The 12,060-nt window shown below is 38.9% G+C and overlaps 1 protein-coding gene across 11 annotated transcripts in view; it reads right to left on the bottom strand.

The window, feature by feature from the left end:
• Positions 1-12,060, bottom strand: part of LOC110985000 (DNA repair protein complementing XP-C cells-like) — a 196,105-nt gene that overhangs the window by 35,247 nt on the left and 148,798 nt on the right. For 6 of the 11 annotated variants that reach the window (XM_087136113.1, XM_087136115.1, XM_087136120.1 and 3 more), the window contains 2 exons: positions 2,726-2,885; positions 1,586-1,708 (listed from right to left, as the gene is read on the bottom strand). In XM_087136113.1, coding sequence (XP_086992239.1) covers positions 1,586-1,708; positions 2,726-2,885 — 283 coding nt within the window. The remainder of the gene's footprint in view (positions 1-1,585; positions 1,709-2,725; positions 2,886-12,060) is intronic. The other 5 variants (XM_087136117.1, XM_087136119.1, XM_087136122.1 and 2 more) reach the window with 2 other exon arrangements.

The following is a 12,060-nucleotide window of genomic DNA, read 5'->3' as shown; positions in this document are numbered from 1 at the left end:
TGAGCATGCCAAGCATTCAACACTGGCTCCTAAGCTTTCCTCTGGGAATTCCTTTCGTCCCCCAACACCAATTAAGATCTTTGTTTTAAGAAAATGGTCAGCACGTTATCCTAAGGCAGTTGATGTGCAACTGCTGGAGAGGGGTTTCTCATGCAGTTTTTCACTACAACATCAGGGCCCCAGGCACAGCCAACAGGCAAGTTGCCTACTCTCAGCTGCAGCTCACCCTCACATTATTAGAGAAAAGATACAAAAGGAAATAGACCTTAATAGAATTATGGGTCCATTCCCAGCCCCGCTATTCCCAACGCTGCAGTGCTTACCTATTTGTTTAGTACCTAAGCTGGAACCTAATACATTCAGGCTCATCCACCACCTTTCCTACCCAAAAGGGCAATCGATAAATGATTTTATTGATAAGGAAAATTGCACAGTGCATTATGTCTCGTTTGATGAGGCAGTGCATTTAGTGATGGCAGCGGGGCATGGGGCGTAGTTGGCAAAATCTGATATTAAATCGGCTTTTTGATTACTTCCAGTGACTCCTTCAGATTACGACCTTTTGGGTTTCACATTCGAGGGCCGCTATTATTATGACAAATGTTCCATTTCGTGTTCCCTTTTTGGGAAATTCAACATGTTTTTGGAGTTCAAAGTGCAGGAGATTGCTGACAGTTCAATGATTACTCACTATCTTGACGATTTCTTATTCGTCGGACCTAGTTCAGATGAGCCAAGCACTCGTGCAGGTATTTGAATCGGTATGCACAGTGCTTGGCGTGCCCATTGCACAAGAAAAAAACAGAAAATCCACTTCAGAAATTAACGTATTTGGGTTTAGTAATCGATGCTGTCTCGTGGCAGGTCTGGGTCCGTGTGGTCAAAGTCAATGTGCTCACGGATCAATTACTCTCATCTTTGGGTAAGAAAAAGATTACTCTGGTTGCACTGCAGTCATTAATTGGTTCACTCAATTTCATCTGCAAGGCCATTGCACCTGGGCGGAAATTTATGGGCCACCTTATTGCACTTACACGGGGGTAACTATGTCCCATCACAAAATTCGGCTTACTCATGGGGCGCGACAGGACATACTCATGTGGGTCGAATTCCTCAAACATTTCAATCGGGTTTCCCCGTTTTTGGGTGAAGAGTGACAAACAAAATCATCCTTGCAATTATACACCAATGCAGCGGCCAACATTGGATATGGAGCGTGCTTCGGTTCACAGAGGGTTCAAGGAAGATGGCCACCGGATCTGCTTTGAATATAACCGTCCATTGCCTTATTAGAATTTTAACCCATCCTGGTCACTGTAAAGTGTTGGGACAGGCGCTGTCTAATTAATGAGTTCTGTTTCACTGTGATAAAGGCAGTTGTGCACATCATTAACAAGCAAACATCTGGTTGCCCCAGAATACTGCACCTTTTGTGGCTCTGTTTTGGAATGTCTACGCTTCAATGTTCAGTTTAAAGCGGTACAAATTTTCCCACCACCTTCCCTTTCCTCCTCTGATAAAACACCCCCATGGCTTAAAAATGATTTGTTACTCTTGACATGATGAAATTCTAAATAATACGTACATGGATAAAGTTCATTGTGATGCACTATGTAATTAACTCGATGGAATACCTCATGTCTAATGGTGCTTGTAACTATGTCTTCCCTTGAGTAGTGCAACAGGGGAGGATAAACAATTCTTTCTACTGTAAGTGCAAACGAAGAAAGAATGGTGTTGGTAAACTCATTTGTTGACTCTGCATATGGACATAATAATTATTATGGTTTGGTGAAGTTTTGAAGTGTTCTGGAACTATCCTAACAAATTGTCACTTCGGCCTATCATAAGGTCATTGTCATTGAGCTGTGGTGCTCCAAGTCAAATGGTGCTTGGAGCTGTTGATGCTCTTTGGCCTTGGTGGAAACCCAAACAGTGAATAATGATGAACTTGGCTTTCCAGGTCAAATGGTGCTTGGAACTATGGGCACTTTGAGCCTTTGTGGGTGCTAAAAGAATTCATATAGAATGGACGCTCCGAGTCAAATGGTGCTTGGAGCTATGTTTCTGGGCCTTTGTGGGTGCCCGAAGAATGGATAGTGATATAATGTGTCGCATGCAAGATAAGTCAGCCGCCCAGATTTCTTTGCCTGACACATCAATATGATGAATAAATTTCTTCTGCCTCAGGCGTGCACACACACCAGTATTTTTGTCTTTGTGTGTTTCATGTTGTCTGTTTATGAAGATGTATTGTATGGTAAATGCTTAATTAGCATATCTAAATTTTTCCCTTGTGTTTTACCCGTGAGCATGCACACAATGTGGTAAAAAGTGAATGATCTTGCATTATACTTGTGCTTAACTGGGTCAAAAGGTCATGCAGAAATTAATTTGCACGTGTTTGAACACTGAGTCAAAAGAAACAGACATGTACACATATCTGGCCTTTATTTCACATAACTTACTTGGCTGGAAAGAGCTTGCCCTTCCATGCAACAATTTCTATGATTAATATACTTTCTTTGGTGTTGTGCAACTAAGCTCTACATGTGTATTGTGGGGACATTCTGCCAAGCAACCACCTTAATTGGCAGGTCATTTAGTTGAACAAGGCCTGAGTAAGCAATAAAAGTCATGTGTCAAATTTAAGGCAGCTGCACTTGCGTGAGTAAGTGCAGAAGTAATCAAACACGCCGAGTGATTTTAAATTGTTTACACTTACTTTGAAGATGCACTGTTCCCATGGGCAACATGGATGGCTGAAACAACTCCACATTGCCATATTCATTTCGAGGTACCTTGCCATCGACTGCTGCAGGTGGGATGTACAACTCAGTCTGCCATTGACCATACAATGCTACAAGAGGCTCAAAGGACTTATTCTGGAAAGTACATGAGAGAGAAAAATGTGAGAAAAAAGAAACATGAACGAGAATACGTTTCACTTGCTTTCACCCCCTTAAAATGGCCAATGGTATGAAGTAGTGAAGAAGTGCACAATCTATTCAGAACACCATCCAGTTATAAGCCAGTGTTTGTCACAATTATCATGAAAATTTTTAAACATAAGCAAAACATGCTGGGGATAGAAGGTATCTTTGGGGTCCATCAAATGTCTCCAGATCCTTGTCCAAGCATGCATCAGTGACAAAGATACTGGTCTGCACTTATTAACCACTTCCTGCCGGGGACTCCAGGATCGGAGACGTATGGTTTATATGCGTGGCCGGGGTCTCCGAACTCGGACAAAGGAAACAGGGCCCTGTAACAAAAGACCATACTCCAAACAAAACACCAGGCTGCTGGGCATTACGGACATTTTTCACTCTCAAAAGTGGTGATAATCCAGCCTTGTTTTGAAACCCTATACCAGGCGTTGGGGCATTGAGAGCGAGCGGATTACCACCGGGGACAAAAGCGCTCCACCACCGCAGCGATGAAACAAGGGATATTGATAGAGTTTGAGTCCAATATAAATAAAGAATTTATGTCTTAATTCTGGGCTGTTTGTTGATTGTTACATCTTTTCCATTACTTTTATTTTATTTGCCATTTTATTTACACGGGGTACCCTTATCAGTTATATGAGAGCCTTGTTTCAGGTAACGTGGACACTCATTGAAATGGAACTTAAAATAAGTTAAAACAAATGTCATTAACACCACAAATAATTAAATACAAAACAATCAACATGTTAAATTATAAAATTTGCAAAATAAAACCTACAATCTTATGAAAACATCAACATGAACATGTCCACTGATAGCACAGAGGCAAAACAAAACGATAAAAGAAGGGAACACAATGAATGACCAACAAAATTAAAAGAATACGAGCTAATAGAGATACAAAGAGAAGTAAACGTAGTCATAATCAAAGACACAGCACGAGGGGTAATATAATGAGGAAATTAATTAAATTGCCAGATAAAACATAGATTTTAGGCACTGAAAAGTGACTGGCAGCACTGGTCTTGGGAACAACAGATGGACATGTGGACCCGTTTGACTTCGCACGAGTATTAGCATGGTGGCATAGTTACTCAAAGCACAATATGAGATATGCTGGACTCAAGTTATTTATGCATTTGTAGACTTCACAAATTCTAGGATTTTTCAATGAAGTGACAATGATTACACAAAAGTGCCCATAGAAATTCCTGTGTATAAGTGGGGTGGGCGTTAAGGATTAATCTGGCGAAACGGCTGTATAATTTTTGAAATACCTGACGATATCACAGGAACAATTTTATTCTGAGACCCTTCCAGGCTGGACTAAATATGCACCCAATATGAAGTCTGTCAGATAGATAACAGTGCTCAAGTCTGTGACAGTAAAAAAACATGCACAACACCTATGAAGGAAAAAACGCACCTTTAATTTCATGTCACATGATTTGTGTTTGAATCGAAACTTTTGCATAAAATGCAAGTTTATACCTTGACTCTTAGGGGTATTTGTAATCCAACACAGTGGAAAATTTTATACAATTTCTGTTTCATCATCACAGAAATCCTCAACTGAAGTTTAGAGCCACTGAGGCCTGTTATAAAAACTGTTTACAAAGAAAATGGGTTAAAATAAATATTTCAAATTAAATAATAAATTGCATGATGATGTAATTATGTCATTCAACTAGGACCACCTATGCACAAGGGTCTTTGTGATAAAGATGGGAGATTGCAAAGTGATTATAGTGGAACCTAGAAAACATGCACAAACTGAAAGGGTTTTTGAGGAGAAGACTATGAAGAAAACAGAGCAAAACAAGTGTAAAAGTTTTTGCACAGGGTCATGCAAAAGCCAATTAAGGAGAAACAAAGAATGGGTCCACAGATCGCAAGCATGGGCAATGTGCCTAAGCTGTTTTCTGAAGTTCAAAAGTGAACATAGTTAATGTGTTCACCTTCATCTTTCATCCTGCACCTTCATCCTGCTTTGTTTACCTGAAATTTGTTGATTTAATATACCAGGAAAGATATGGGATGGAGGGGTACCCCCCTTACCTGTCCAATTCCTATACACACTCTAGACTGTTGTTACCTAACACATCCCCCCCCCAGAAGTCTGTAAAGAATTCCTGAGATTCCAATCAAGCAGTGACTATTAACACAAAGGTGGGGGGGGTTCTCTCTGTCCCATATCTTGCTTCAAATGTGATTTAAAGGTTAATTTATTTAACAATCTCATGTCGGGAGCAAGCACATCTCTTGCTTTTAGTTCATATCAGCTTTAAGACCAAGGACAACCTGAACTTGAGGGGTAAGGCTGTGCAGCACAATAGTGTATCTGCTGTGAGTTCTTTAGCACTTCGGTGCTAGTGGCTTGTTTATGTAGTACCTGCAGTTGGTGGGCTGTGTGCACATTGAGCCACTTTATTTTTGGTGTATTGTCTTGGGTGGACGCATGCTATCTTTGTGCATAATATCTTGGGCCCAGACGTCATTTTATAGGTCCAGACCCTCTAGTTGCTTTATGAAGTGGTGTATCAGACTTACGTATATGTCATGGAATTTGAATGGTAACGAAATTGAATGTGGGGTCCAATGTCGGGGTTCCAAATAAATACACTAATACTGCATATAAACTGTTCTCGCTTTAATTCACATCCAACATATGTAAATGAATTTATCTTAGGATTAAAATGATTCATATTCGGTATTATCACATTAACATTTACAATAGAAAAGATCTGGATGCAACATACGCAGCGTGTAATACATATATTATAGTTAAGCATTCACATCATACTGTACAAGTATTCACGTAATATCAATTGCACATATGTAAATAATTCTAGACTGCTTCCAGGTTTTACTTAGTTTTACCAAGAACCAGTTTACTAAATTACAATGTTCCCATAATGCTTGGAGGCATTATTTTTCTCAGAAAATACCTCATCAAAAACTGCCCCCAAAATATCAATTTTTGATGACCAAACCCCTCCCCCTAAGAAAACCTGGTGAAACCCCTGAGGCGACTAAGCCTTTTGAAAACTGGTCATTGCCAAGGCCATAGCCGAATGACCTGCCCAGCCACGCAGAGCTCCTTTCAAGCAGTCTTTTGTCCATGGTTTATTAGCTGTTTCGGCGTTTCGGTGAAATAGCTCTTGTTTTTGTTAACATTTTTTTTTTGGCTTTTTTGCAATTTTGCGAACAAGACATTCTTTTTGTTCTTTTTTTTTCTTCCTCTTTTGCTTATTCTACTCAAAATTCCACTTAATTAGTGCACTTTTTTCTACACACAACTTAAGTGCTTTTAATACTTTGGAAACAACTCGAAAATCCTATTTGCATACTGTGCATTGGTTACTGTGTGTGTGGACGCCCAATATCTGCCTGTAACATAGACGGCGCACAGTGCATAGGGCATATACTTGAGACCTAGCAAATTGCTGAGCACGCAGTGCGGAGAGCAGATCGCATTGTATGGAACGCCAAAAGGGACAAATGTTTAAAATGTCTAACCTGTGCTTTTCCACAATAACGATAATGTTTTGTATTGTACTTTGTATTGTACATGGCTGATTGGGTTGAAACCTTGCAGGTAGTTAAGAAGGGAAGGTTTATAAATGGAAATTGACCTCACGTGATGACAATTTCATCAGCAGACGAATCACTTGACATTTAAGGTGCATCCTCTAACCCTCTTTCTGTTTTAACTGTCAAAAACAGTCAAAAATGCCTTCCACTTGATTTCCCCCAGTACACAGAAACATATGGGAAATTAGACTGATTTTGACTGATATGAAAATTGTGTCACGAATGTATCTTAGCATAGGAGGGTTAAAGTACTATATCTCCTGAAGTGCACGTCTGATTTGCTAAATACTTAGCAGATATTTAAAAAAGTGTTTTAGATGAAATAGACCTCATGTGATGATGACATCATCAGATTATCAAGTCACGTGACATTAAAGGTGCACTATTTAAAACTCTATATCTCCTGAAGTATATATCCAATTGGGTTCAAACCTTGCAGATATCTTGAAAAGGAAGTGCTTTAGTGGAATTTTGACCTGATGTAATGATGACATCATCAGGAGACAAGTCACATGACATTTAAAGATGCACACTCTTTAAGGCCCTATATCTCCTGAAGTAGATGTCCAATCAGGTTCAAATCATGCAGATATCTTGAAAAGGGAGTGCTTTAGAGGAATATTGACCTCATGTGATGAAGACATCATCAGGAGACAAGTCACATGACATTTAATGTGCACTGTTTAAAGCCCTATATCTCCTGAAGTACATATTCCATTGACTAGAAACTTGCAGATGACAAGGAAAGGAGGTGTTCTACATGAAAATGTACCTGATGTGATGATGACCTCATGAGATGAGGAGTCAAATTACATTTTATGTAAAGCATGTTATTTTCTGAAGTACATGCCTGATTGGGTTGAAACCTTGGACCCAAACGGTCATGATGACAGATTTACGCCATCAGGTTTGTGCAGTAGATTAGTTGTTCAACTCAAAAGGGATGCAAAAAAGCCCTCTGTTCTGTTGGCAAACAGACATATGACCTCTCGTTTTTTCTGCTTTTTTTGTCAGACTATTTCTCAGTAGCGTTTGTACACGTTTTCTTCCACCACTCGACTTTAGTAGTTTTATATATCTGATTGACCTCAAACGTGGCAGACTTTCAGAAGATCACGGACCTAGAAGAAATTCATCATGATGACGACATCACACGATTTATTATTGAATTTTGAATGTTTAATTTTTCCCCGTAGGTTTTGTGCACGTTTTTCAATAGCCGGACTTCCTCGCTGTTTTCGACCAGGTCAAGGTTTTTGGCCCAACAGTTAGAGAGGGTTTAGGAAAAATATTGTCATTATGTGTTAGGTCACCTGATGTATTATTAAATTTTGAATTGTAGTTTTTCTCCATAGGTTTTGTACACGTTTTTCTAAAGTTAAAGACTGTTGCATTCATACATCTGACTGACTTTATATTGGGAGCATAGGTAATCCATTTATCCAAGGGCCTGTCAAAATAAAATTGTTATGGTGGCGTCATCAGGGGTCACATGACATGAGATTAAAGTTGCAGTTTTCCCCATAGGTTTTGTACATGTTTTTCTGCTACGCAATATTATCAATCTTACTGAGAGTAGTCATGAACTTCGGCTGAGGATTACTATGAGAACGAAGGAAAAATCATTTTTTTTTATGTCTTCGTTCAATTACAAATACACCAAAAAGTCTGAATATCAAATAACATTTCAGAATTTTTTTTCAATATCAACACAAATCACGTGACATGACTTTAAAGCTGCACTTTTTCTCCATAGGTTTTGTGCACGTTTTTCGACTTAAAAACTAATGACTGAGCCGTCCTCATCTTCCGCTCAAGATTACTATGAGAAAGAAAGAGAACTCAGACTAAATCTTACGTTTCGTTGATTACAAATATACCTAAGAGTTGAAAATATCAAGTGATATATCATAAATTTTTTCTCTTAAGTTTGACCGCAAACTACGTGACAGGCACTTAAAGCAGCATTTTTTTTTCATGTGTTTGTAGCCCATTGACTTTGTACATGTTTACAAGACAAAATTATGGTAACTTTGACATCTGTCACGGTGATCGTTTTCAGTTACAGCCAACAAAGACCCTGACACAAAAAATATTCCAGATTGATAATGTCACGATGACGTCACTTTGTGGGTTTTTTTATTTTTTTGTTTTATTTTTTTCCATTAAACAACTAGAAATTTGAAACAGCTCTGTGGTTGTTGCTGTAAAAACCACCACCTCTAGTTGTTTTAAGTTGAAGAATTCCTTTGCGGAGCCCGCAGCGGCAAGGCTGAAGGGGGCAGATGAGAAAAAGAATATACATGTGTACATGCCTGTTATTGTACGTGTTGAAGGAGACTTCAATACTAGTAACTAATGTAAAGGCACAATGGGCAGATATCAGTAGTTGATTAAGGCTTCCTCAAAATAATATTAAGGCAAGATAGTTAAAATATTTTGCCTTTATTTTAAGCTGTAAGAAGAGCAAACTTGATTCAATGAGTCAGAAGTGGCCTCATATTGCACCACAGAGCATTTAAAATCCAACTTTCCCGGGGCCTTAAAATGTGGCCAGGGCTTTTGCACTTTGTGGTTGCATTGTGTCTGCCGCCCTGCTAAAATTTAATGTCATGGAAAACACTACAAATCACAGCAAGAGCTCAGGCATTTTGCCAACAATTGTTCCCTTCCCCGTCAGAGACAGCCAGGGAACCAGAGCTTGCCCTACATCCACTGCCTGTGACCTGATGCCACACCTTGGAAGGAAAACCAGCACCCTCAGTTGTCAGGAGCCAGTCAACTGGAGGGGATAAATCAGCAATTTCTTGATAAAGCAGTTTCCAACTGTTACCACGTCAGTGCTGTGTTTGGTTTATGTGATTATTTACATCCTATCCAATGTTTGCTTGACACAGGTTCAATTGTTTTCACCATGTCTGAGTCGTACTACAACCAGTATTTGAAGCCAAGAGGGTTTGCTATCGCCTGCCTTCAGACAATGGGTCAGACATACCATACATTGGCTGTTTTGAGGCAGACACGAGACGGCACTAGGTACCAACATACCTGCAAGGCTTATACAGTCAACTCTCGGTAATATGAGCTCGGATAAGCCAAGATTCTGGTTAAGGCAAGCATATGTCGCTGGTCCCAACCAAAGTGTGTTCATTACTATGGGAAAAAAAGTCTTTAATACGAACTTGGGAAATACAACATTTCTGTTAAGACAAGTGCTTTTTCCAAACCTGTTGAGTGCAGATGTATTGTTATCTCTCTATTTTAGCACGAGCATTTTGAAAACAACTCATCTATCAACGAACTCATTCTATAAAGAGCTATTGTACTTGGCACAGTGATAATGTTCACTACTCTACGACTGCAGTTTTGGAGCATTTCAGATTCTCAAGAGATCAATGAGTTTTCTTTTGTGGGTGGACACTTTCATACTGCCCAATCCCAACGAACATGATGGACAATGGGTGTTTGTAAGAGGACCCGAATAAAAAAACAAACTTGCTACAAGCTCCCTGCCAAAACATAAAAAAGATAATAAAAAAATGTCCCTTCCCAACCTTTAAACTAACGTAAAATTAATTTGCCATTAAAATCCGTTTTTCTCTTACACACAAATGTCTCTTTGGAAGTTAAATTTACGAGCTCTCAATGCCAAAGGTAAAAAAAATTCACTTCCCAGTCAAAATTGCACCTCTGTAGTCAGTCGCCAACTAAAACGTTAATGTACTTACGTGCGCAATTCTCAAGTGACGGTGATGGAGCGAACACACGGTGCAGGTTACATCGCTTAACAACGACTGGTGATGAGTCCACTTGCCCCGTTATTGAGTTTTATTAATTTAACTTTTTCTTCGCAATTGTCAGGCATGTTTTGTTATAACAATGCTTTACTTAATCTACATGTACATTCCACTTTCATAAAAAAAACATGTTAAAACTGTTTTGAAAGCGAATTCATAACCTACACGAATGGGAAATACTTTTCACTGAAGACAAGGTTCCGAATAATAAGGGATTAGAATACGTGCTTGGCTGGTCTTAATGTGCATTTAAGACCAGTTCGGGAGAATGGATGGGACTGATGCCTGAGCAGCAAGTGAGGGCATTATCAGTATTCGTTCTCCTGAGCAAGATCTTGAACATTAGTTTAACCCCTTGATGACAGGAATGTCTTCCCGAAAGCCGATTCCAAGAATTCCAGCCTCGCTTGGCCATGAAGGCCACCTGCCAAACCGCAAATTCTCGGTTTGTGGCCCTGCGTGCTCTGCACGCTTTGAATTACATGGTGAAAAGGCTGATTGTTCGGAGGCATGTGGCTCTACTCACCCTTCCACTTTCCCATTGCCTCTTTTCAAAGTGGGGACTATTGTGGAGCTGGTGATTATGATGCAAATTCGGTCTTTTCATTTCTGGGCTACGCACAAAGACCAATTACCATATATACAAGAGCCAGGGTCTGCCTTCTTTCACCGTGTTCACTCGAGCGTAGGTAGAGAATAATAGCTGAAAAGTGGGCTGAGGATCTCAATTTTTACGGCGTTTCTAGCCACCTCCCGGTGCGAAGGGGCAAAGCACATATTTATTCCCGTTCATTAATACCTTTTTACTCAGAGAGTCAAAATTCAACATACATGTATGATGGATTTTCAACAATTTTGTTTTAAAACTTAACTTTCATTTTCCCGGACATAATAATAATTAATAATAATTACACTTATATAGCACATATTTCATTTGTATATGTTCATATGCAATTTACATAATATATATATAAATAAAAGGAAAAAAACACCATAAATAACACATTAATTCATCAATAATACATCATCAAGAGTACAACATCAATATTTCACTCATACATCAATAAAGGTACATGAATAAAACACCATCAAAAAGTGTATTAAACCATAAGCCATCAAATATCATCAAAAGTGCACTGTTAGTACATCAGTAAAAAATACAGCAAAATACATTGCAATCACAACCATCCAGTACATATCCATTTTTATACATTAAAAGCCTGTTTAAAACGACAAGTTTTTACTTCTGTTTTAAATTCAGTAACCCTAATAATATTTCTTATCCAAGATGGAAGTTTATTCCATAGCTTTGGGGCAGCCGTCTGAAACGCACAATCACCTAATGTTACTCTACACCTAATGGTCCCTGGAGTCAGTAGGATACCATCAGTTGAACGCAAACTGTATCTATTTTGATGAACAACAGATAACAAATCAGAAAGATATTTTGGAGCTGTTCCATGTATACATTTAAACATTAAAAGCAAACTTTTAAACTGTATAGGATAGACCGCTGGTAACCAATGAATAGAGTACAAAACAGGGGTAATGTAACAGGTACTCTGGCTGCAACATTTTGAATTCTCCTTAATTTACCAATGTGAGTTTTGGGAAGACCATACAGTAAACTGTTACAATAAACTAATTTGCTTGTTACAAAGGCATGTACTAAAGACCCTGTGGATTGACGAGTCAAGTACTTCCTAATTAATTCTGTG

The sequence above is a fragment of the Acanthaster planci genome, linkage group LG04 (genome assembly GCF_054643075.1).
Source record: "Acanthaster planci isolate LZ-2023a linkage group LG04, COTS_SCS, whole genome shotgun sequence".
Lineage (NCBI taxonomy): Eukaryota > Metazoa > Echinodermata > Asteroidea > Valvatida > Acanthasteridae > Acanthaster > Acanthaster planci.
This window is presented reverse-complemented; position numbering and strand designations above follow the sequence as displayed.